The sequence below is a fragment of the Lampetra fluviatilis genome, chromosome 33 (genome assembly GCF_964198595.1).
Source record: "Lampetra fluviatilis chromosome 33, kcLamFluv1.1, whole genome shotgun sequence".
Lineage (NCBI taxonomy): Eukaryota > Metazoa > Chordata > Hyperoartia > Petromyzontiformes > Petromyzontidae > Lampetra > Lampetra fluviatilis.
Window position 1 is genome coordinate 9,820,830 of NC_136307.1, and position 27,318 is coordinate 9,848,147.

General features: G+C 46.8%; 2 protein-coding genes across 2 annotated transcripts in view; one reads left to right on the forward strand and one right to left on the reverse strand.

Annotated features, from left to right (window-relative positions):
• Positions 1–850: 850 nt before the first annotated feature.
• Positions 851–27,318, forward strand: part of POLR1G (RNA polymerase I subunit G) — a 44,553-nt gene continuing 18,085 nt past the window's right edge. Inside the window, exon 1 of the mRNA XM_078872084.1 lies at positions 851–897. Coding sequence (XP_078728210.1) covers positions 879–897 — 19 coding nt within the window. The 5' untranslated portion in view covers positions 851–878. The remainder of the gene's footprint in view (positions 898–27,318) is intronic.
• On the reverse strand, positions 9,503–27,179 carry LOC144944142 (delta(14)-sterol reductase TM7SF2-like). Its single transcript, XM_078872225.1, has 10 exons — positions 27,122–27,179; positions 25,799–25,995; positions 24,886–24,940; positions 23,601–23,795; positions 21,014–21,117; positions 15,565–15,684; positions 15,010–15,178; positions 14,472–14,552; positions 13,418–13,540; positions 9,503–9,829 (listed from the first exon to the last, which is right to left on the reverse strand). The coding sequence occupies exons 1-10, from the start codon at positions 27,177–27,179 to the stop codon at positions 9,669–9,671; spliced, it is 1,263 nt and encodes a 420-aa protein (XP_078728351.1). The 3' UTR covers positions 9,503–9,668.

Here is a 27,318-nt window from a genome sequence, read left to right on the forward strand (position 1 = left end):
CTTCAAAGCACACATGTCCCATTATTTTAAACATCTCTTATTGCCGAACGCGTTGAGTCTCTCTCTCTATCTCTGTGGATCTCTTTGTGACCTCATATCTAAGCGTCACTCGACTGCCTCCCCCGGCAGCCGGCCGACTTCCACTCAGTCACTCGGCCAAACGAGACCCCCCCCCCCCCCACGAACAAAGCCCGCGCCGACAACAACACGGGACATCTTCCCCGCAAGCAGACGACGAGAAATTGTCTTCGCCTCTTGCGACTCAACGCGTGCGCTGCGTATTTCATGGCGCAGCGGCGGTTGGAGGAGGATTTGGAGGAGGTTTTGGGGAAGTGTTGGGCGGGTGAGCGTGACGGGAGGGGCGGAATAAGTCTGAACAGAGAGGGGGGGGGGAACAGCGAGAGCGTCACGGCGCAACGGAGCATAAATAATGTATCAAAGCAGCTTACTCAAAAGGTTTGTTGGTATTTTAATTACGTGGGGGGGGGGGGCGTCTTCCGAGACAGCAGCCGCGATCCATGTCATTTCTCTTGGCGCGCGGGGCAGCTAGTAGTGAGAGTCGGTGAAAACAAAGTTTCGCGTCTTCGATGATGTTTTTTGTTTTTAACAGCATTGCTAGAGACGGGGCAATGCGATGGGGGCAGAGGAGAGTGACAGAGCCAGTGACGGAGTTTCTTGGAAAATGTATCCCCCCCCCCCACTTGGCTGGCAGTGACTCGGGCAGCTTTGCTTTCGTACGATCGCCACCAACGACGGAGACAGACGGACGGCACGCGTTCAAGTCGCTCTTCCCGATCCGCGGCCAAGTAAAGGCCGCTCTCCTACGGCCGTGCGGGTCGTGGGGGTTTATTCGACCACATTTCACCACGCTGGGGTCTATGCGGGTCGGTGAACAAGGTAGGTAGCATGCAGGTGGGAGCATAGAAGTGCAATACAACAATGGATCTTTCTGCACCGCCCTTCGCTGCCCACCACATAAGACAGATAAGTCTTTACATACTTAAACAGGTAAAATATATTTAGATTTAAAGCTTTCGTGACTGCAGGGACTCATATTCTTGGTTCTTTCGGTAAAGTCACGTGAAAGGGAAATTATAAATTAATAAGAATTTAAAAATAAAATTCAAACGACCTTTCGACTGCAACACAAGCAATCATCATCAGGTGTGAAATCCAAATTTTCTTGCTGTGGAGACACGCAAACTTCGAATGTACAGACATCGGGGTCGCGATCGAATCCACGACCTCCTGAATACCAGACGAGGTAGTTTTCATATCGCCACCATGGCACCATGGTCCAGTATTGCCAAATTAAAATAATCACCCGCAAACTACTCAATTGGGATTGCACCCAACAACCATCGCCCCCCCCCAACTAATCGACGTATTCCTGTTTGCAGTTCGGCTGCTGAGTTACCCTGTGCCCACAGGGATAGCTGCCAATGGGGGTCCCCTTTCAAATGTGTTGAGATTGGGGGTGATGCACAGCGCTCCGGGATGTCGAGGCGTACATGATGGCGGTCGCTATAACAACAACAACAAACAAGATGATTAATCTGAACCAGTGGCTAAAGCAGACATCCACACCAGCATGAATTATATGCAGTGGGGGAGGGGCGGGCAAGATAATGATTAAGTAATGCTTAAATGTATGCATTCCCCTTATTGCAGAGAATCAAACCTTCCCCGTGTTAATTCTAGATTTGAATCTTTCGTGACTGCAAGGATTCATACTCTTAGTTCTTTCGGTAAAGTCACGTAGGTAAAAAATGAAATTTAAATTTATAAAAATAAAACAGTAAAAAAGTAAAAATCACGACGTTTCGGAGGCAACACAAGTCTCCGTCATCAGGTGGAAACCCTATGGGAGGTGGATATTGATGCAGCAAATCTGGCTGTGACGGTCCCACCTGATGACGGAGACTTGTATTGCCTCCGAAACGTCGTGATTTTTATTTTTTATTGTTTTATTTTTATTAATAAAACAATTTTGAACAATCTATAAAGCAGTTAAAGAAAACTGCGTCTCGCAAAGATGCACAATCTGCAAACGCGGAGACGCGGGTATACAGTGGTCCCTGGGTTAACGGTATTTAATTGAGTCCAGGAAAACCATCGTAAACTGAAATTATCGTTGCTCGCAAAACGCTCATAAAAGGGCGTCGCTGATTGGCTGTCTTTCCTAGTCTACAAATTGGCGGCCGCGTGATATTGGAAAAATCGTTCATCGAAAAATGTATCGTTAAAAGAAACCCTATGGGAGGTGGATCTTTAATCAAAATATGGTTTCGATTTTAAGCTTTCGTGACAGCAGGGATTCATCTTCTTGGTTCTTTCGGTAAAGTCACGTAGAAGGGAAATAATAAAGTAAAAAAAATAAAACATAATAAAATAATTCTCACGACGTTTCGGCCACAACGCAAGCAGCCGTCCTCAGGTGAAGACCAGGTCTGTCGAGGAGACGCTGTCTCCCCGACAGACCTGGTCTTCACCGACGCTGTCTCCCCGACAGACCTGGTCTTCACCTGAGGACGGCTGCTTGCGTTGTGGCCGAAACGTCGTGAGAATAATTGTATTATGTTTATTTTTATTATTTTATTATTTTTCTTCTACGTGACTTCACCGAAAGAACCAAGAAGACAAAATATGGTTAATAAATGGCATCGTAAACCAAAGAAACAATGTATGGTTTCAGCCAAAGCTGGCTTAGTCCCGGCAGGATTATATGTGTGGGCCTGCGATATTTCAAACAGTGACCAATTATATCCGTGACCAATTCTTTGAAATAAAGGCAGGTGGAAGAGCCTTTATCAAGTGGCAGCCCGTCACATTTTTTTGAGCATCTAATCACACGAAAGTTCGAGACCGATTGCATTTCTGACATTACAGCACTTGACGTTGGTGTCACCCACATGGCAAGAGTGACCGATAGTGAACTCTCGATTATCAGTGGGTAAAATGATCTGGCTTGCGGATTAACCTTTTTGTTGTATGCACACGCAAGCTTAATTGAATGATCAGCTGCTCCTCATTCGTCGCGGGTCATTGACTCGGCTGCCACGTGACCGTAAACAAGTCGAAAGGCAAACCGATGTCAGTGCGGTACTTTAGGAAGCATTGAAAACAGACGGCAACAGTCTATGTCTGCACCCGCATACCACATTGGTGAGCATTAAATGCATTTTCCGTGGCCAAACTTATCCAAGTTTTGTATTATTTGCGTGTTTTGATTAAACCTGGGCCAGCCCTCCCCTCCCACAACCCCCCCCCCACCCCCGGGATAGTTCGGTCTTGACAGTCTGCACGATTTGCGGAACGTTCACTGCATCGGGGCCCACTTTCATGGTCTATTCATAAGTGACTTGGAACTGCAGTGAATTACAGTGACAGCGAGTGTCCAAAATTGCTGCATGTGGGAAGATTTTTTTTTATCAGAGCTTTTGACAGGCTAGAGTCCTGGAGTCGATAAACATTGCATCCGTCGCCATAAATCAAAGTTTGCATCTGTCAAAAGCAGAAGCGGCGGTTTCTTTTTTTTACCCCGCTGTCCTGACATTTAATAATGATGTGGAAATGTTTGGTAGCGAAAAAAAAAGTTGGAAATGTTTGGGAGAAAAAAAAAATTCTATACCCGGGGATGGGAAAATACGACTGCAAGATCCAATCGTAACCCACACGGCTGACGATTGTGAAAGCTTAGAGGCAATGTTTTTGTTGTTATATTCTTGGTTCTTTCGGTAAAGTAACGTAGGCGGAAAATAATAAAATAATAATACAAATATAAAACAATAAAAATTCTCACGACGTTTCGACTGCAACACAATCAATCATCATCAGGTGTGTCACGAAAGCTTTAAATCAAAAGCTTTTGTTGTTGTTAACAAAACCTGGCTACGACAACACTTTATTTTGCTTATCACAATCGTGGCCGAGAGAATTTCAGGTGACGACCTCGCGATTTGATTCCCGCCATCATTTCCATTCCCAGCTACCAAAACGCGTCATTGCATTCCACAAGCGCAGCAAGTAGCAGCAGCAGCAACAGCAAAAGCAGCAGCAAAGAAATGCCGCAAATAGTGAATTACTTGACATACAACTGACCTCTGTTAACTCAATTTCGTGCAAACTAGTGTTTGGAAACGATATTGATGACAATAATACTGCATACATATTGTAGCACGCTGGATCGCCGTTCGTTCGTCAAGGGAAGTGATTTTCAACTCTCGTCATCGCGAACCTCCCCAACCCCGCTCCCTGCACCCCACGCCACATAGTCAAATGACCACAGCTGACAACCCCTTATCAGTGCCCTAGCTTATTACAGACCAATTCAGACCTTATTGGTCACCCGCGTGCCCCTTATAGATCTCAACGTTCATCCTACAAAGTCCCATCACAAGGGAGAAACACAAACAAATAGACACAAGAAAAATGCCCGTATTGAAACGGCTGTACACCGTATGGACCTGCAAACTCAATGAAGTGCGTCACGTGACCGCGAGCTTTCTGTCGTGCACGAATGCGCTGTCCAACCAAGTTCCTACCTGCCCACTCCGAAGGAACGTGTTTTCATCTTGAGAAGATGTCGCCAGCAGGGTCCCTCTGGTGGATCATGATGTCACACCTCTCCGGCCTGTGTTGGGGTGTCGTGGGTTCGACCACGGATCCTGACGCCTGCGAGTTTGGAGTTTGCGTGTTCTCCCACGTGGTCGCGAGAATTTCTCTCCGGGTCATTCGGTTGTCCTCTCCACTTTGGGGCCGTCCATAAATGACGTCACGCACCTGGAAGGGGTCAGACATTTGTGACGATGTGTGACGATGGGGGGGGGGGGGGTGGTTTGAGAAATGTGACGTCACATCAAAATGCGCAACTTTAAATCGCGTGACGTCATTTATGGACGGCCCCTTTAACAATCGACGTGCATTTATAGCATTTGGCCGCTATGAATTTGCATTACGTGATTAAGCCACTTGATTGACGCTATCCTATCATTTGTCACAGCCAGGTCGCCGCATCTGAAAAAGAGATGCACAGCTCAAGAGCCGAATGGCCTCACAGGGCTATACCAAATAAATGAAACTGAAACTGAGTGGGCCTTACCTGATGAAAGAAAAGTAGTTAATCGTTTTTAGCTTAGAATTGGGAAACACTTGGTCACGAGACTGGAGGAATCTGATGAGATACGAAGATATTTATTTCGTCCGCTCCATTTGGTTAGGTAGCTCCGCGTGGCAATGGCGCCCACTGTGACCACTTGCTTGGCTGCCGCGCAAGGCCATCGACGGTTGTGCTGCACAGCGCAACCGCCCTCCGATGTTGCTTTCGAGTCGCGTCGCGTACTGTTGTTTGTTCGGTGTGATGTCCGACGTTTCGCTCCACACGGCGGGAGCTTTTTCAATCACGTGCAGCGAAATCATGCCGAACGACGCGCGGTGCAACTCAAAAGCACATCCGTATAGTTATTATTCTTATAACGCTTGTGATGAGAATAATAACCTCACCGAATCTCAACAATCTTTTTCAGCATGGTCCTGTCAAGTTTTCGCAGGAAGGGGCCGATGTTGCTGCTTTTAATCCCGAGAGAGTAATTTACAGGTACATTTTTCAGCACTGGGATGTTTGGCCACAACACCAGTGTCATTGTACGGTTCCGTTTTTGTTATCGCTATCGCAGGAAAGCCGAGAACCTGGAGGAAACCCACGCAGAGATAGGGAGCAGAACATGCAAACTCCACACAGAACGGTTGCCCGAGTCGGGACTCGAACCCCAAGTCCTTCTTGCTGTGCGTAACGAGCACTTCTCCCGTGCCACCTCCCCGCCCCGCTCCCACCCCACAGACCCCCCCATAGAGCGGAGAGCTGTCAGCTCTGCTGCGTGCCCGGGACGCTCGATGCATTCTGCAGTGAGGGCAGAGTGCACGCCGAATGCACGAGCGATCGAGGCACGGGAGGAACCCATTGCCTCCTGGGCGTCTGTGTCTCGACGCGGCGGGGGACCGCTAACGCTCAGATTCTGCAAATCCACGGCTATTTTCTCACCCTGTACTTACAAACACCGCCTGTTCCATCACTTACTCGTCCGCGTAATGAATGGTGCCGACGCACGTGTGGGTGGGTGGAGCGGTGGTGCAGCGGTTAGCGCGCACCGTGCATTGAACCCCGCTTGAAAGTCGAAGACGTTTCTCTGCCACCGCTCTGATGAGGCAGCAACTGTCGCCCTTCAGTGGCACCATCCTGTCGTTTATTGCCGATGATGTTACACTTTGTTAGTCTACAAAGTGCCCGGGGGACTATTCACATTCTGTTGCAATCCACTTACCGCAAAGCAATCCCCCCCGCACCGTGTCGAGCTTGTCTGGATGCCTCGTTTTCCATATCAAAGGAAGAATTTATCTGCAGTTGTTCCACGTCAGGGGCCCATCTGTGCATTGTGCTGATTTCGCTTGCTTGGTTCCACGTGGGTGCGGTCTAAAGTGCCGCATTGTGAATATGGCATCAGAGCCCTTGGAGAATGTCTATACAGATTCCCGAGAGAGAGAGAGAATCATTCCCACACGTTGTCGCTCAACGCCTCGGCGTGAACCGACGACTCGGCATCGGTTTCTTCGGCGATGCGCGCGTCGGAAATGCGACAGGAACGAACTGCGACAGAATTCACCGAGCATGCAGATATCGGCCAATCGCAAAAAAAAGGGTCGACGCAACACTAACCAATGGGATTACTCGATCCGTGGATCGCCCGGCAACGAGTGGGGGGGGGGGATGCACCGGTCGTTTGGTTAGTATGCGGACGAGGGTTGAGCATCGCGAAGCAAGCCAGACGGTCCGCCTCTGTCACATCTGCTTGGGCTCGTTGTTCATCGGGGCGCTGCCCGCAAGTACTGCTCCACAGCGGTCGTTCCGGCCACGTGGCTCAGCGGTCGAAAGGTTGCGAGTTCAAATATTGGTTGTGGGTAGACTCAGCCCATCATCCTTCCGAGGGGTTGATACAATAGACACCGCATGGTGAGGAATTCGCCAGTGTTGTCCTTCGTGGAAGTTTCACCGAGTGGTTCAAGGCTGTGAATGGGAGGGATGAACACTGCCTCCATGCTCACTCGAGCTGGAAATCACTTCAACTTTCCCTTTTTGTTGTTGTCGCGGTCGTCAGTTACGGAAGATCCATGCAAGCGCTGAAGAAGACCGATTGATCCCTTATGCAATACATTGTCACATGTTTGCTATATTTTCAGGCAAGGGCCTGCAACCTGTCTACGAAAGAGACATCACCACACCGGGTCTCTTCGACCCCAGACTGAATCCCAGGGTTACAAGGGTACACTTATTTATAGCTGTGAATTGTTGGGACATTGAAAACACACTCGGCCTTCTTAATGGTCAAAGATGACCATGAGGGGAGCACAACCCCTGGCCTGAGCGGCCACAACACAATGGATAACTTGAAAAATGCAATTGTTTGACAGCTGAAAACAATGATAACTGTCTAATTGAACAAATCATTTGTTATTTTAAGGGTTCGATTTAGTGCTGGGCCAACCAATTATGTAAGCATAAGCGAATACTCTACCCATTGTCTGTTCAATTACTCGACCAATCGGATAACTCGTCATGGGCGTGGCTTGTAGGAGGTTTCCCACCTTCGGGAGGCATAGTTGGTGCCAGAGTACGGTAATTGAGGAAAAAACGAAGTATTTGTTTGCATTGTTTTCGTCGATTAGTCGACAAATTGTCCCAGCTCCAGTTTAATTAGAGCTGAGTTGGAATGAAAACCAGGATCGGAGTTGTGCAGCAATGAACTATAGGCTACACAAATGCCAGCACTGATTACACTCGGTGTAATTTGCTGTGATGATCTTTTCCCGGGGGTGGGCGGAGGCTCGGTTGGGGGGGATAGTCGAAGGCTCCGGTGAATTTACTCTTCTGGCTGGCACAACGTGTACCCGGCAAGAACCTACACCGCCTGTTAAGCGCAGCTGTGCAGGGTTTAAATTGAATTCTGTTACAAGGGCACATTTGCTCTTGTGCTTTTCTGTTCACACCACCGCACCGTTCACACTGGGGGGGAGGGGGGGGGGGGATTGGGGTATGTTATCCCAGACTTTGGACAGAAGTTTGCACGACAATATATATTGGCACACGTGTAAAAGGTCCACCATGCGGCGCATAGGGTTTACAGCTTGTGCCTTTTCTGTATCCATTTATATTCATCATTTAATTTGTATGCTGTATACGTGTCAACATTCATGGTTATTTGGGAATCCTTAATAACGGCGTACAAAATTACACGAGGTATTGGCACCAACCCCAGAACAGATTTCAAACAATTTCAAACGGAATATAAAGGAGCAGTGTTGGCGTGTGTGTGTGTATGTTCGTGCGTACGCGCATACATAGGGTTGGGGTGGTGGCGCAGCGACAAGTATACTGCGCTACGAACCCGGGGACCTGATTTAGATTCCGGACCATGGCTACCAGTGGCCCGTTACAGTAAACTCTCGCTATGTGCGATTCGCGAGTTTTACTAAATGTCTACCAACTCCATCTTTGCGACCCACCAAGTCCCAATGTTCCCGAGTGCGCGTAGTGCCAGACCAGCAACACCGGGGGAGGTGCGTGCAGAATGTTGCTACATTTGAAACGGTCTGTGAAGATTAGGCACGCACCCTTAGCTGCACGATTTGACCTCGAGTCTCGTAATAATCCCGCTCTGAGCTGGCTCCGGTGCATTTCTACTTTATACGTGCTTACCGTCGACTCGTTTGTACATTTTGGTAAAACGAGTCGAATGTGAGGTCCATTAACGCGAATGCGAATGCAATCGGGGAAAGTGTTGCGGCGAGCGCTCCCCAGGGTGATCAAATGATAACCACTTTGCGCTGTTATCAAACACTTACATCTCCCGAGGAGTCATCCTCCTGAAATACTCACCACCACCACCACCACCTACATCGTCATGAAATCATCATCAAAGGTAATACAAAAAAAAACACAGTTTTGTTTTGACAATGTATTATTTATTGCAGTAATTGTCATTAAACATTTACCATTTCCCCCCTATGTTCACTCGTGACATGAACGTAACCCCATTTTTCCCATGTGAAGGTTTCTGAATTCGCGAATTCTGCATTCGTTTTCAAGAGCGTAACCCTCGCGAATAGAGAGGGCTTATTGTATATCTGAATTGGTACAGGATCTCCCCTAGGTTCACTCAGCCTTTAAATGACGACCTGGTAATGTATGTAAACATCAACACCGGGGGTACGGGGACAGCCTGGCTTGGTGCTGACCACAGCACTTCCCCATGCTCAGTGCAGCTCCTAATCGGTGTTCGCTAGCAGCCTTTGTATGTCATACATGCTTAAATCTATGGCGTGTTTGAGTGTGAGTGTGTATGAAGGTGGGGTGCTCGCTAACAGCACTTGCCACAGCAGTCTGTGCGGCTATCGGGGGGGGGGGGGACACCTTTACCTTTGAAGGTGTGGGGATCATGGACATTGTGGTTTGGAGGCCATCATCCAACAATGGATTGACAAAGGAGCTGGACATGATTTGTGCGTGCGTAGCGTCGCGTTCCATCGGGGGCACCGGTCGACGTTGGCGGAGCAATGACGCGGCAACCATCAATGTTCACCGGCAGGATCCCGTCGGAAGCCACGGCGACGTGAGATCAGTAGACGTAGGGAACGATGCGGTACTTTACTCTGCGGCAGTACTCCAGCCAGGCGGGGCCGTACTTGCGCCGGCAGTCCTCCTCGTCCACCGCGTCGCGCTCCACCAATATGGTGATGCAGAACAACAGGTACACGTAGGGTGCCAGGTGGCTCACACCTACGGGGGTATGGTGGGTGGGGTCGGGGGAGATTTCAGTACCTGTACATAACTTGGAAAAATATTCTCAGTTTGAAACGGTTAAGCAGTTTGACCCAATCGCTGCCACGTGTGAGCAGTGGTTGTAACATTGTTTTTATAGCTTTATTTTGGTGATGTCGAAAACGTATGGTTAAGCCTTGTTTGTTTGTTGAAGTACGGAGTTAGCCTGATTACTTTATCTACATTGTCTTATGGTTGCTATTGTTCGACTCGCATCCCACTGAGATTTTTGTACACAGCGTTGATATACGGTGCTTTTTTCTGGAAGATTTTGCTGGTTTTTCCTGGAAGTTTCTGTTGGGCGTCGTCATTTTAAGATGTTCTTTGTTCATGTTTTTGTTTGTTGCGGTTGCACCCGAGTCAAGAGCCTCATGGCTCACAGGGCTATACCTAATAAATTAAACTGAAACTAAAACTGAAACTGAAACGCAACTGGACATGGAACTCCAGGGGTTGTCGGTTCGATCCAATCTGCCTGGCTGGCGGCAGGTGAGACAATACGGTCAAGTTTCCTAAATTCACAACCCTACCACCTCTATTCCACCCAACAGTACTCAGTACTGTCTTTATGAGTACAGTACACCACAGTTATTTGATTCGAAAGGTCGTATGTGGTGGGGAAAACTGTGGGTACTGCCACTGAGTGGAAGAGTTAGGCGAATAGCCTCTGAGTTAGGCAAATAGCCTCCGAAATGAGCCCTGAAATAACCAATTGGGATAGTGCGTATACAGTACGTGTGTGTGGGGATCGGTAGCACAGTGGTTAGCGCACGACTCTATGAAGCCGACGACCCGAATTAAATTCCTGCCCACGGCCAACATCAGTGACGCAACATCTGAACCGGTCCTGCGTCCTCCACGTGGTCGACTCAACATGAAGTGAGTACCTGGTGCGGTGTGTCAAACATCGCCACTGGGGAGACAAAGGCGGCCGGGCGTGGTGCTGGCCACCCACCCCCCCCCCCCCCTCGTGTGCCGTGCCGGCCTTCATAGGTCCTCGCTAACAGCACTTGCCCAAAAAAGTCTGCTAAGGCTATCCGGGGGATCTTTGTCTTTGTGCTGTTGGCACAGCGTGAAGCAACGGCTCTCCAGAGCTTGCCTTTTCTGCTAGCAGTGGTGTGAGCAGGCAATTGCAGGGCTGCACCCTTTTCCACCTTTACCTTACAACATGCTGATTATTTTAACAGGTAATGAATTGTTATCCAGTGAAAGGGTTTGCAATTCGGCAACCTGCCACTTAAACTGGGGATGTTTAGTGCTTGTGATAATTGAATCCCCTGAGAAAATCAAATAAACAGCGCAGGATCTATTTTTGCTATGTACAAAATAACATAACATTTTGTTCCATCAGCTAATAGGCCATTCTGAGCATGTTAACAACAAATTGCGGCCCCATCCTGTGTCAGACATGGGGAGTGTGTTTGGGCTGGTCACGGTGGGTTAGTATACGTGTCTCGTGGTGCATGCCAGAACTATTTCAGATATCACCCACCACTCATGTTGTTCCAGGAATTGAACTCGGGCCACCAGATTAATCGTGTATTGCGCTAATGTGCTCCACCAGTTAATGATTTTATCGAGGGTGCTACTATATATACACGCACATATATGTAAATATTCACATGTATAAATTGTGACCAGTTGTGGATTATGAATTGTTTAGAAATTTAGGAGAGTTTGGGAAAATCAGTGACCTGTGTTTTGATGCGGAAACAGTAATACAATATCAACGTAGCAGTTTGTGCCTGGGTTATAGGTAATGGTATATATATATTTACCATGCTCATCGTTAAAACAAATCAACTGTTCAAGACTGTGAATCTGTTGAACTGATAACGCAGGTTTTTTTTTCATTACTTAATTCCATTGTTTTTAAAGTGTGGGGGGGGGGAGTTTAATCAGATGATGATTTGTGTGTAGTCACAAACAATTAAATCAAATACATTCGGCACGAGTGAACGTTGTCCCATGTCGTATTTAGCTGCAGCAAAAACTTGGATAAGCTGCAACTGGACAACTGGCTACTTACGATTTACAATTTCCAAAGTATGCAGTGGAAACTGTGGACAGGAAAACGTAAGGCAAATTGGCCGGATTAAAATCCACTGCAATACACACTCACGCCTGTGATCCGGCACTGTGGTGGCAGTAGCAAGGGTTGGTGGATCACGCACAGATGTCGTGAAACACCCTTACCAATTCTGGCGAATTGCCTGATGAAGCTGGTTGTAATCACCAGCGAAACGTCGTAATCAAATTGCAAATGTTGTGGGTTTACTTTCCAGCACACCAGTGTGCTGGAGTAGTAACTAACTGGCACGTTTTGTTGATGCGACATACCTTGCAAATTGTCTGTGTCGGGTGGTGGCGGGTTCACAAAGTATTTATATTTAAGCTCTCTAACCCAAAAAACCTGCATTGTAAACACCCCTCCTGTGGGCGTCGAGGAGGAACTGTAACCCTGGCTTGTTAGAAAAGGCAGTAGAGCAAATATTGGACTTCAACTGTTCCATGTGTATGGGATAGTTTTGCTCCCTCGCACACGTGGCTTTCCTCCGGGTGTTCCGATTTCCTCCCACAACTAACCACTTATTAATTTGCCGATAACACCTTCATATGTAGAGGACTGCAGAGCTTGAGAAGGAATTCGGCGCCGGTTCAATGCGTTGCTGCCCTTCTTGCTCGTTTGAGCTTCCTCTTCGCACCTCTGAGTAATGTTTCCTCTCTATGAGAGAGGGAATACTATGCGATGTGTTGCAAATTGAAATGATTATGTTATTATTATTAATAGCAAAAATAAATGTTTTTCAAATAAATGTTCTTAATTCTAACTTTATTTTGGATTATATTACACTTGTGCTACTAGCGTCAAGCCATGAGATAATAAATATTCGCTTTGGCGGCCCATGACACGCTGGCAGGACTAAATCGCTCGGATGGCCTGGGAATGGCAGGGAATTCCCCAGGAAGAGCTCGAATCTGTCGCCAGGGAAAGGGAGGTCTGGACCGCCCTACTCAACATGCTGCCGCCGCGACCCTCGCCGGGACAAGCGGGTTGAGAAACGAACGAATGTACACTTTGGGGGATTTCTCTTCTGTGATATCCACTTCTGCGGGATGTTCTCCAACAAGAAAGGTTACTAAACTAAATCATTTTTATTTTACAAGGTAAGGCCTACTGAGCTGTATAGCTCTTTTTCAGAAGTGACCTGGTGACAAATGGTAGCTTATGTGGACATTTATAGGAGCCAAATACTGAAAACGCATGTTTCTAAATGTGGAGAGAAAAACTGGAGGACACGGACAAAAATCCACGCGGCCATGGGGTGAACATGCAAACGTCAAGATTGGGATTGACTCTACAACTTCCTGTATACAAGGCGAGGTAGTTAACATCTCACCATCGTGGCGCCCCAAACAAAAATGATAAATTATGAAAATTCATTGCCGCTATCACAATTGGGAAAAAAAATGATGGAAAAATCACGATCATATTTTTTTGAAAACACAAAGTAGAAAATACGAGTTTTACGTAAGGTTGCGCACCGCAGGGAAGGGCCCACGCCACCGCCATGATGATGTCTCCCAGGTAGTTGGGGTGCCGGAGCCAGCCCCACCAGCCCGATACCAGGAGGCTCTTCCCGTGCGCCGTCGAGATCTTCTGCAGGTCTGCGTCGACAGGGTGCGGAAGAGGCACTCGGAAAATGCGAACTTCGCTCGTTCTTTTGAATTCATAGCAGAAAAGTACAACTCTGAAACCACAGGTTCTTACGTGGCGAGATGTTAACTACCTCGCCTTGGGATACAGGAGGTCGTAGTTTTGATCCTGACCCTGACGCCTGTATATTTCGAGTTTGCATGTCTCTATCACTCTCTCCCCATGGGTTTTCTCTGCACGTTTAGAATCTACATGCATTTAGAGTAGTTGGCTGCTGCTATAAATTGCCACATGATTATAAGCGACCACTTAGTTGAGCTATCATTTATGGCCAGGTCACTTCTGAAAAAGAGATATATAGCTCAGTGGGCCTTACCTAGTAACATTAAAATAGCTTATATTTTTCGTTTTAGTTATTGAGGCCAGCGACGTTTGTTCGGCAGCCGATAGCAATGTGGCAAAATTAATTACTATACTGTACTGTACTTCTATGCGTCCACCTCAATGCCCCTGTCTCTCTGCACCCGGCCCTCATTAACTCGCACTGAACTAGTATGGTGAAGTATTGGTCCAATAAACTCCAGCACCCGTACGGTATGGGGAGGCCGTTATCCACCAGCAGATTGACAAAAAGGACACCACACACATGTAAACGTTTGCAGATATGCCCTCCCAATCCCTGGACACCTACGACTGGACATCTGTGAAAAAGAGCTTCATAGTTCATCGGATTCCTCCAGTATAAATACATATTCTGATTCTAAAATATTTCAAATCCTGCACCTCCAATTAGCATAGTTGGCTACGTACGGTGCGAAAGAAGTTCAACATACATACAGTACATACAATGCATGGTCTTAGCAGTGTAACTCTGTGAGCGTACATCGGCGTGTGCTGGCAATGTCGTTGCACTGTGGACTTTTGAGTGGGATCTGTACTCACACGCATAGTCGGGGTGGTTTGGGTTTTTCCGAAAGCCATTCTTTTCAGCGTTGGAGCTTCTGTAGATCCAGAATCCAATGACTAAGAGGAAAAAAAAAGACACGTTTTAAATGACTGTTCTGTTGAGCATCTTTGTCTGAACTCGCGCAGAAATTAGATTCCTAAATTAAATCATTGGTTGACTGCTGAACTTCTTTCGCATTGAAGGTATCCAATCGTGCCTATCGGAGGTGCAGGGGAAGGACAAGGAACTGAACACAAAATAGCAATTCTAGACAAATTTCTTTTCAATCTCGATTTCAAACAAGTTCAAATCCCGGTTGGTGGATTGACTCATTCCATCATCCGTCTGACGGTTGTTAAAATGGGTAGCACTCTATGGAGTAGTCATCAGTGGTTGTCCTATAGATATGCTCACTCCCACCATGGGAACAATGCATTATCCACCACTGGCTCAAAGCTGTGATTTTGTAAGACACACCATTTCATTTTTTCAGCACCTCGATTTTGTGATTTTGTAAGACACACGCGCACGTACAGAAGAGGGCTGCGATAGCAGCTGCCCCTGGCCAAGACAGTGGCTGTGGATGTCTGAGCAGGAAGTAGGCCTGGATGATGTAGACGAAGGGCACCCATGTCAGCTCCCCACACACCACCGCGTAGCCCAGCCCCGTCGAGATGCTCTCACGCGTCGTGAGGTCAAAATCCTGTGGGCGCAAACCAAACGATTACGCAAGCGGTTGCCTTTTGTTTGGCAACAATTAATAGACGCGCGTGTCTTTGTCTCGCTCGCGTGTGTGCAGTCAGCCCGTCAGCCCATTAGCATGGCTTGATGCGTCGGCTGTTTCTCAGAGTGCAAGCTGATGTTTCGCTCAGTGGGGTGAAACAAGTGAAGTATTGCTTAATCAGCAGCTGATCATTCTGCCATACAGCTACAACTTTTTCAGGCGAGGCTCAATCGGAACACATAATGAGCTGGCAGCCCACCAAATTACTCGTGGGTGGCCTCGCTTTCTTTCTGACTTGGTCACAGGTAACGCAGGACAGCCAGTCTGGGCGATCAACTGGTGATGAGGTCTGGCCTCGTCATTACCTCCTCGAGCACAAGGTCAGCCGCGTAGGTGACGTGGAAGATCGTGATGAGGATGAGAGGCAATGGAAGGTATCCATACGTCTTGAATGCCCAGGCCAGCATGCAGGCGTGGATAGGTCCCTGTATCACACAAGTGTCAACGACACAGCGCAGGTGTCAATGCTCGTCCATGTACAACAGAAGCAACAACAACAACAACGGCAGCAACAACGACGGCAATGGTCGTTTAAAAGTAGAATGATGAAGAGGTGGCCGGGTGGCTCGGTAGTCAGAGCGCTGAGCTGGCAACGCTGAGATCTTGGATGTTAATTCAGGCAAGTGCCTGTGATTAAACCGGGTTCTCAAGTGGAGCGAGTTGATGGTTTCAGACTCGTCACCAATGACTGTGCAACAACAACAAAAACCGCTCACATTTTTTCTCTGCACTTCATTTGGCAAAGTGTTGGCTCTGAGAATTACGAACATCAGTTTGACTGTCGTGCGATGAGCCATTATTCTCAGTGGTGGAGAGGGTGTATGTATATTCTTAGGTTTTTTTCGGTAAAGTCACGTAGGTAAAAAATTAAAATTAATAAAAGTAAAATAAAAAAAAATACGTGACTTTACCGAAAAAACGTAAGAATATGAATCCTTGCAGTCACGAAAGCTTCAAATCTAGAATCGGGTGTATGTATGTTGAACTTATTTTGCATCGTACAAAGCCAACTGCGCTAATCAGAGGTGCAGGGAAAGTGCTGCACCCTCCTGCGTGGACCAAAGGTCACGTTGAGGGTCTCAGTGGCAGTTCAGCAAAATCCACTTTCGTGGACGGGTTTTAACCAACAAGGCTCGCATTACTGTGCAAGATATTTAAATGGAAACGTCATCTCGTGATAACGCCGTTAGCACAACCAGGATAAAACGTGGGAATTAAAAAAATAAGAAATTTAATTGCATGGACATGCAGCATTGGTGTAAAACAATAGTCACTAATTAGCTTCTTATGGAGAACAAAAATACACGGGCATGCATGCTGGATGCACAGTCGGTGTCTTGAGGAATGGCGATGATATTCTGTAAGCACCTTGCCCAGTAATGAATTTGCCATGTGCTGGCGGTGGCCGTTGCGTTAATAGGAAATGACGGGTCCGTTGATAATTTATGAAGGGCGGCTGCCAAGTGCGCTTCCAATGTTGCTGGGGTCAAACAATTGCAAGGAGAGAAATGTTCGACCTCGATGTGTTTACACTACAACTGAAGGGAAAGCTCGCAGTGCATGAGATACAGGTCTGCGAATTAATGAAAAGCAGCGATAGCATCGGCAGCGATAAGCCCTTCGCTACAGGGATTAAAACTTTGTGCAGCACCAGTACAAATATCTGAAAGTAATGCAAAGTGATAACCACAGAAGATGAATACTTTGACGCTTGTATGATGTAAAAACAACAGGGTTTTAATTTCCTTTATAACGATTTGCGGCAGTTGCGTGAGCAAGCAATTGCAGGGCTGCACATTTACCCCGTTTAATTTCAAGGTTACCATTTGATGTAACGTGTGTTTTTGTTGATTTGCTGAACTAGACGGGCAGTGCTTAGCGCAATGTGTCCTCAGGGAGCGGTGCAGTTTGGAATCGTTCAACAATTATCGCAAGTGTACACACAGCGGGTTCCTGGCAATACCACGGGGTTAACACAAGCAGGGTGATAAAGTCCCTTCTCCGAGAGTCGAAATTTTAATGAACATTTTATCAGAGAAGCAAGGATATTGGGAAATGTGGTGGTGGAGATATCGAGTGCGTGCGGGCAGTTAAACTGCACCGGGTTCCACACGCCAGAGGGACTCGAGGTACAAAAATAAACTGGGACGTCATGGGAAGGAAAATAAGAATATCTCAGGATATAGGGAGAGTGTGGCGCGACATGTAATGGCATTGCCACGGTGGCTAGATGTGAACTACCGCCCTTGGTATGCAGGATGTCGTGGGTTCGATCCCGACCCTGACGCCTGTATATTTGGAGTTTGCATGTTCTCCAGGTGGTCGCGTGGATTTTTTTCATCCCTCCACATTCAGAAACCTGCGTTTCGAGCATTGGCGGAGCCAGTGGGAGGTGGGGGGGGGTTGCACGTTCCCCCCCAATGATCCGATCGAGGTCCCTTATTTTGATCGGATCATTGGGGTTTATTAGTAATAAATCGGCATTTTGCGACCCCCACTGCCACTGTGTAGCATATTATTAGGTGTCCGGAACTCTATGAGATGATAGGACAATAGTCTGAGTCCATAATTGGCAATAAGTAACGGCAAAGCAGTTATAAGCGACTCACAGAATTGTGTGCAGTTGCGTATACAGTACACGACTTCCCTGAAGGCATTCACCTTCAGCGAGCGCGATGCCGATCACACAACGCGGTTCGAATAAAAAGCAAGGGACAAGTCCTTACTTACTAACAACTCCTCTATCTTTTTACATTGCTGGAGGGGTTGCCCCCCCTACCTGAAAATCCTGGCTCCGCTATTGGTTTCGAGTATTTAGCTGGAATAGATTTCAACATGATAAGCCACTTCGATGCGTTATCATTTGTGGCCAGATCGATTCTTAAAAAGAGCTACATAGTTCAGCGGGCCTTACCTGGTAAAATAAGAATAGTTAGTAAAAAAATGTTAAATAATGCCACTGACAATAACGAGGGAAACGTTACGTAATTTTCCATGACCGCTACTCGAACGAGAAGAGGATCCTGGGAAAATCGGAACAGGTGGTAACCATAGCCCAGGTACTTGGCTTTATAACATTGGGGGTTTGGGAAGCAGGGTGACCCTTTGCATTCCCTGCACGAGGGCCCATGCCAACTCCGCTACACCACCGAAGGAAGAGAGTCCCCTGTGCACGGTTGTGAAACTGCTGGTGGTGTTGCGCAATCCCTTGAGGTGCTCAATCTGTGCTTAAGGGGACAAATATACACTGGTCAACACACTTTTTCTGGCATAAGGTATTCCAACGGTTTTAAGGTAATTTTGGGGTGCTGATTCCAAATCTGGCATCAGTTTTTGTCTATCACATGAGATATCAAATATTGCATTTTCAATAAAAACTGCAGAAGAAAAATATTAAATAAATGTGGATATCTAAATAAAATGATATTATAAACACACTATCCTAAAAATACAGCACCATATTTTAACACTAAAGCAGTCACTGACTCGCAACAACTTGCAATCATAAGTGACAGAGTTAATTTCGGGTAAAATCAATGAAAATGGGGTATGCCGATAGCATAAAATGAGATGTGATAGAGCAAATCTGAAATTAGTCTAAAACAGCTGCAAAAGTCCAGGCCAGAAAAAAATGATTTTTTTTTTGTTGACCAGTGATATCATTCTGAGTTCTCGTTGTTGGCATCTTGCTGGACTAGCGTGCATATCTGTGGTCAGGTCGCTTCTGAAAAAGAAGTTAGTAGCTCAGTTGGCTTTACCTCGTAAGAAAAAAAAAGAGTTTAGTTTTATTGAAATATATATATTTTTTAAGTGATGTATTTACCTTTCCTAGACTTCGCACTCCAATAGTGTTTTTGCATTGTTTGTTGTTCCAACATTCTGACCTGCCACGACTGGACATCTGTGACAAAAAGCTTCATAGCTCATCGGATTCTTCGAATACAAATACATATTCAGATTCTGAATTTCGCCCACACTTCTTTTTGCTGGGAGGTGGTGGGGGGTGTGCGGGGTGGGGGAGCTGTGTGAGTCGTATGATGAGTGACAACGGGGCAAGGTAGGATATTTCAATTGCGAGTGCAGCTGATGGTGGCAGCAGGTTTCAAATTTGGGAGAGGCCCCGCCCAATGGGATGGCTGCTTCTCCTCCCCTCGTCACACAGCTGCTTCTGCTTGAACGGGAATGTAAAAACTTGACGTGTGGGAAGGATGCACCACATTGGTTCTTTTTTTTCCTCCTCTGTTGCACACTTTTGCTATACTAATAATGGCAATAATGCTAACGAGTAACGGGCCGAATATTGTTCGCTCACTCTCGAAGACGGAGAACAACTCGGAGGAGGAAACATCGACACACGGGAAGGCAGCCATGCGATAAGCTGGCACCGAATCTCTCCCCCCAGCCCCCCTCCTCACCAAGTGGTGTTAACACCAAATTAAATGTGTTATCACCTAATTAAAGAGTGTTTAAATGTTGGAGGAAACTGGAGCACCCGGAGGAAATCAAGACGTGCGAGGGGGCCACACTCTATTCCCATGCAAGTGAGACAGGTGAAGTCCACACTTGCTGTACCGCATTCTCCTGGCGAGCCAGGGTACGGCTCTTTTTCTCGACACCCACGGGAATTGAGTTTGCAACATTTTGACGATCCACCAACCCTCATCTCCACGGTGCCGGATGTACAGGCGTGAAAAGTCAACTCCGCACGGCTGTCGTATTTTAAGTGGTATATGCATGCAAACTTAAGACTGTAGATTTATTTTAAGCGATTCGGCCGAAAGTTAAATTCTTCCCAGACATTCCGCACTTCGGAAAAGCAGACTCATAATTTACAATTCACATATGTGATGATATGAACGATTTACTGTCCCTTTGTCAATCCACTGAGGGGCAAAGGCATCCCCACGCCGTACTGGTGATGGGGTTGTTTGATCCGACTTCGCCATGCTGGTCAGTGCCTAGGATTGGTTCGGATATCACGTGGCACGTGTCACTGATGTTAGTCGTTACAGGGAATCAAACTTTGGTCACTCGGATCGTAGTGCAGTGCGCTAACCACTGTTGTCACTGCTCCACTCCCAAATGACTTAAAATTGCACTTAACAATTATTCAAGCGATAAAAACCCCCTTTTCTTAATTCTTTGTAGCTACTGCCCCCTAGTGATTAAAGACCATAATTTATTTTGAATGTTGATGTTATGTCTCCTTGCACTTTTTAGTGTTTTCCTCCACTTCATCTCGATTGGGCAATCAGTGTTGTGTCGTGACATTAAGAATCCACTTGGATCCCTCGCAGAGCAGCGTCACCCTTTGTGCTCGAGAATGGCCCACGGAAGCGGATGTCGTAGAACAACCTCTGAGACCTCTTCACGCGAACGACTTTTGATCCACACAAGTTGGAGGCTGGACTTTCTCACCCGCCCGGCCACTGAGAATAATGTTCATTGTGTGGATAGTAAAACTGCCATATTGATATTCTCAGAGCTACAATTTAAGCAAATTAAGTACGCAACCAGATTCAATGAGATGAGTTTTTTTTTGCGTGCGTTGTAATTGGTGCCCGGGTGGAGGCCATCAACTCTCTGCGTTTGAGAACCCATTTGAATCACATGCCGGCGATTACCCAGTTTTATTTTGTATCCAGGATCTCAGCCGTGTCAGCTTCGCGCTCTGACCTCGAAGCTCTGAGCCACCGGGGCCACCTCGACAACGATGAACATTGAAAACCCCGGTGGCGTGTTGTTACGACTCACCCAGCTGAGAAAGCCAACGCGCATCATGAAGACAAACTTGAGATCCAGATCTCCGATCTTGGGGTTCAGCTCGCGCCCCATGTAGTAATCGCTGATCACCCGCCCTGCCTCGGCGACAACACAAGCAAACGGAAATGTTTCTTGAAGCTGAAGAACAAAGTAGAATTTCCTCGTTGGCCTCCTTATTACCCCTGCTGATCGGCCTCGCTGTACACTGCACACTGTTGTGCTGCGCTAAATAAGCCATCTCCCCCCACATGCATTCACTGAACACGTAACATTAATACAGTCGTAATAATAATTTGCATTTGTAAAGCGCATTTCATCCATAGATCCCAAGTCGCTAAAATAACATTTGGCACAATGTGCCGCCCTTTCGTCGATCCACTGCTGGGGTTTTATCTATTTGGTTTTGGTTGAGGGTCCCTCCACACCACCTCGCGAGTTATGAGTTTTAGATTTATTTATTTCGGCGGGAAGAGCCGGAGGAGCTGCTAGGGCTCTATTTCATGAGCGTCCTGCGATGGTAGAGACTTTATACAGGACAGGCCAGAGTTACAATCACGGTACAGACGATATACAGGACAGGACTTCGTGACACAAGCACGGTTACATAGGTCACGATGAAAAACAGCGAGTATCAATACGTGCTTCACATGTTACAGGAATAGAGAACTCGCTGAAAATGTAAACAAAAAACACATGACTGCATTGTTTTACGAACAAAAGGAAGAGAAGGGAAAAATGTCACTTAACAAAGCGAACACGATCAGTAACAGGGAACTTTGTATGAATGTATGTGGTATGTTGAACTTCTTTTGCACTGCATGTAGCCAACCGTGCTAATCGGAGGTGCTCTCCACAGAGACTCGGACTCGCGATTCTCAGCAGATTATTCATTAGAGCCACGTCTATGAAGGGACTTGAGTTTCAGGAGTAAGCGGAACTTTTTCTCACGGTCGGCAACGATTGAATTCCCAAATTTCACGCGATGAGAGCAATTTTACAATGGGGGAGCAGCCACCGAGGTTTTTAAGATGACGTAGGAATCGCTTCGAAGGCTTTGTTTACTTTCTTTTGCGGTCAACAGATCCATCAGGTACTTCGTGGATGTATTCGACCCATACTTCACCACGTTGGTCAATGCGCTTTGTTGAAGGCCAGCGAGCATAGACGTACAGTACAACAATGGATTTTGCTGCACTGTGCCCTCTGCTGCCAACCACGTCACTCTGTAGCAGCCTATAGCAACCTGTCATGCATGGTGGTTGCCCATCCAAGCACTATCTACGCTCAACAATAAGCACAATATAGCGGTCATTAAAAGTACCAATTAGTGACTAAGCGTGGTTGGGTGCGACTATTCTTGCTGCCGAGCAGCATCGTGTTTTTACTGGCTCCTGCACTCACACGCTAACAATAGCTGTCCTCTGAAAAGACACCATCACAACGTGGAGTTTTGACCACTGGCGCAAGGCTGCAAACAGGAAATTCGGCTCTGTGGTCATCTGGGCAGGAAACCACCTTGACTCTGACTTTTTGACTCTTTCCAACTTTATCTTTGTCCGTCCATCGATGACTTGAGGGCCACGATTACTCCCGCAAGCATGAACCAATTCGTGGCGCCCACGGTGGCGAGATATTAACTACCTCGCCTGGTATACAGGAGGTCGTGGGTTTCATCCCAACTCGAGACGCCTGTATATTTGAGTGTGCATGTTGTTATCCCCGTGGTCGCTCGGATTCTTCTCCGGATCCTCCGGTTTTTCTCTGGATCCTTCGGTTGTTCCCTCCACATTTAGAAACATGCGTTTAGAAAATTTGGATGCTATAAATGTCCACGTAATAAGCCACTTCGTTGAGCTATCATTTGTGGCAATGTAACTTCTGAATAAGCTACATAGCCTTACGTGGCAATTTTTTTTTGTTGAATTCAGACTAACCATATTGAAAATTGGGCCCATTGATGAATGCTTTGCCCAAAGCTTGCAAACATAAACCAGCACAAATAAAACTGCAAAATATGAAAACGCGTTTTACACCGACAGTTACCCATCAGCTTCCAGACTGCTAATTAATTTCTGTACTTCTGCAGACAAGAGCATTTTGGGACAATAATTTGGTCATGCAGCTGTTGCTGCTGCGGTGGCAGTGGTGCACAAAGCACAATTAATAAAAACACTCAATACGTTCGTCAATAGCACTGTGGCTTTTAAAAGGAAAAATATGTAATGGACCCTTTTTCATAGTACATCAAAACGTCAACCAATTATATTATTTCATGTTAAGGCAGTGAAGCCGCCAAATGTGTTTAGCTCGTTGCATGTTCTATAGTGTTACGGAATCCATGGTTTTTCCTAACTTGTTGAAGAAAATATGGAGGTGTAGGTTGGCAGAAGGTGCCGCTTTACCCGTGTTGCCCTCCGGTACCAGTTCCGTGATTTCCTAACTTGTTGAATAAAAAATGGAGGTGTAGGTTGGCAGAAGGTGCCGCCTTACCCGTGTTTCCCTCCGGCACCAGTTCCGTGATTTCCTAACTTGTTGAAGAAAATATGGAGGTGTAGGTTGGCAGAAGGTGCCGCCTTACCCGTGTTTCCCTCCGGCACCAGTTCCGTGATTGGCGCCGAGAACGACTTGATGTAGAGCAGGAGGCTGACGACGGCACCCAAGAGGATGGCGGACACGAGCAGCTGGAGGTAGCGCTCCGCGACGATGGTGAGATCGAGCCCTGCACCGTAGGCCAGGGCGACCAGCCCCATGGAGGCGAGGTAGGCCTGTACACCTGCAGCGCGGGCATAGTGGGATGTGTCGCCAGCTTAGTTGGTTTTGACACTGGGCCAGGGGTCGAGAAACCTGCGGCTCCGAAGCCGCATGCGGCTCTTTAAGAACTGCTTCATGACGTTATTTGTTCAGCACCACCGTCTCCTATTCACGGACATTGCGGCTCTTGGAATATTGAGTTGTTTAGCGAATTTGAAAAAAAATGGCTCTTATTATTATTTTGGTTGCTGGCCCCTGCACTACTGTAAGTCGTCATCTTATTCTTCAAAGTCAGGGGTCTCATCATGGCATAGAATCAGCTGCTCAGATTTTCTCTCTCCTTGAGCTTCTAATTCTCTGCCCCTGGTTAAGTCACATCCACGGTTCTTACATGGAGATCGATAGACTTACATTGAGACCCATACACTGGCATAGACTTACATGTAGTTCCATAGCTTCATGTACAGACCCATAGACTTATACATAAGCCAGAATTTCCATTGTTGCTCGGGTATTCTCTCTCCATGAGCTTCTATTCTGTACCACTTATGTATGTATGTTGAACTTCTTTTGCACCGTAAGTAGCCAACCATGCTCATCAGAGGTGTGGGTGAAGGACAACAAACTAAACACAAAAAGCAGATCTCAAGAAATTAGTTTTCAATCTAAATTTAAAAGAGCATATAGCTCCAGTGGCTTCCTAATATCGAAAGAGCATTCCAGACAACAACAAAAGTCATATCCACTGCCCTTGTATCTCGTTCCACCGCATCCTCCATCTCTCCCTTGGTCTCTCTCTCCTCCCCCTGCCTTTCTAATTGCATCTTGTTTGGTGGATGTCCTACTTTAAGCAGTTGGAACAATGAACAGAGTGGGTGGTTGTGGCTTTCCATTGCGATGGAAAACGTCGCGAGCGTTAATTGCAAATAAAAACCGCATGGAGGAAAAGTCAACAATGAGGAATACTGTAAAACGGTTGTCCAGAAGCAGAAAAAAGCGGTCGGAAAAATAACAGCAAATGTGACACAAGTGGCATTTTTAGTTTTACTGTTGTAGTGCCAGCCGATCAATACAGCACAAACGCGGAGCAGATTTACTTTGTTAATAAATACCGTTCAGGTTGTACTTCAATCGTTTCCCACTTTTCAATGGTGTTCCTTCCGCCACCTGAATGAAATATACCACAGCACATGGTAAAATACAGCATTGTCACATTTACTGCCACAATGAAATAAAGCATTGTTGGGGCCACAGCAGATGCACGGCCAGCGAGTCGGTGAGGGGTGGGAGGGAGCAAAGGGCCTTTGCCTCCCCCTCCGATTTTTTCATACGGCCTTTTTGGAGATTATTTATGAATGTAAAACGTTAAAGAAATCATCGATAATTATGCTATCATTAAAGGTGCGATAGAGTGATGAAATCGTCCCATGTGCAGGTACCATGTGGATTGTTTCATCGCGGGAGGTGGCGGTGGCTTAGAGGCCTTCATCCAGCAGTGGATTGACCATGGCTGAGGATGCTCATTTAATTATAGATACATTTTACAGCATATAATGGAATCTTAACTTACACGCAATCAACATTATTTCACAAAATTAGTTGCTTTAACAGACAGCGGACACAATTTACTCCCTTCCCAAGTTTGTATTTGGGTGCACCACGTGCTGGTGGTGCGAATGGGGCCAAACAATCCAACTTAGGACCAAATAGCCTGGGCAAATGTTGGTGCTCGTTGAATTCCCTCTGAATAGATTCCGGCCTGTATATTTAGAGTTTGCATGGTCTCCCCGTGGTCACGTGCATTTTTCTCCGGTTTCCTCCGGGTTTTCCCTTCACATTTAGAATGAACACGCAGTTTAGAGTATTTGTCTCCTGAAATGTTCACGTAATAATTCCACCTCGTTGAGCTATCGTTCGTGAGCCAGGTCGCTTCTGAAAAAGAGCTACATAGCTCAGTGGGCCTTACGTGGTAAAAATTCAATTAGTTTAGAGTTTAGTTTGTGAAAAACGAGTGGGGCTCAGCACCGTGCCCATGGGCAGCAAGTAGAGGGCGCACTGCAGGAGGCACCAGCCGAGGACGACGAGGAACGCGGTTCCGTCCCAGAGCTCGAGAGGCGAGCAGGGGAGCCGCGGCACCTGCAGGAGGCCCCCGTCCGGTGAGTCGCATGCCAGCACGAGCAGCAGCGGCACGAGCGGCAGCATCACGATGCGGATGATCGTCTCTGCGCGCGGGGGGAGTTAAACGGACTTGCGTTGGACGCGCGCGCCGACGATGATTTTCGTCACTTTTTATCATCATTACACGTTTTTATTTAACTCACTCAGTTGTATCCTCAAATCGTGTAACTCAATGTTAATCCACTTCCCAATGTGGTATCGACTGCAAACTTGGTATACTTATGTCATACTGATGACAATACTATATTCTGTCATAAAAACACATATTTAAAATTTGTATTTTTTATGTTATGTTTCGGGTTGGCTCTAATTGTCCACGCTAAACAGACGTTGGCTGTAAATGACCACGCTCCCGAACGTTATGGCAAGCTTCGGGGCCACTTCCTGGAGTCGTGGAGTTCTGCCATTACTCGTACGGTACATTTCATTAACGCGTGTTTTAAACAAAAGTAGTTTTTATATTACTTATAGAGTATTTGGCTGCTGTCCACTTCCGCGTGATGAGCCATCTTCGTCGAGCTATCATTTGTGGCCAGGTCGCTTTGGAAAAAGGTGCAATATAGCTCAGTGGGCGTTACCTGGTGTAAATTAAAATCGTTTAGTTTTAACGAAAATTTTTTTACATGTTAATTGCTTGTCGTCCAGGGGCAGTCTTCGGTTCGATATCGGTATCCACGATGCCCTCCACCTGCAATCCACTGCTGGATGAGGGCCTCCTCGCGTCGTGCGGGTCGTGAGGGTTATTTGGACCGTACAGTAAATTGGATCATTTTGTCCGAATGTCTGATCGAAAATGAGCACAGTATATTGCATAACTGAGACCGCTGCTGGCAGAAGTCTGAAAATCTTCATTATGTTAATCGACAATCCTCGGTCAGTGCAGGCTGGTGAAGATGGGGATCTAAGATGTGGGAGCAGAGAAGTGCACAGCCTTCTGCCCACCCAAGCACTATCCAAGCTCAACCCTGCTAAGCTTCTGAGCTTTGACAAGACAGGGTGCATCCCGTGTGATTTTGTAGCGGGCTTGTCACACAGCACTCTGCTTTTTACATATGGGCCTCAGTGATACAATATATATCCTGTACTCATTTCAGTAGGAAATTTACCATACAAAAAAAAACCGGCTTGACTCTGGCAAATCGACGGCGCTTACTGATAGAAATTACTTACTCGCATATCCTCCAGAGTAAAATGAAACCGCCAGCGTCTCTTTTTTTGAGTCCACCATGCCGATGAAATTGTAGTAGCAACAACGCACTCGGTGTTGGGGATGGCGGACGGCGTAGTCGCACGCTTTTCCTCCTGTAGACAAAAGTTGGCTTGTTAGGGACACTTTGCCGAAGTTCACTTCCGATTAGCACGGTTGG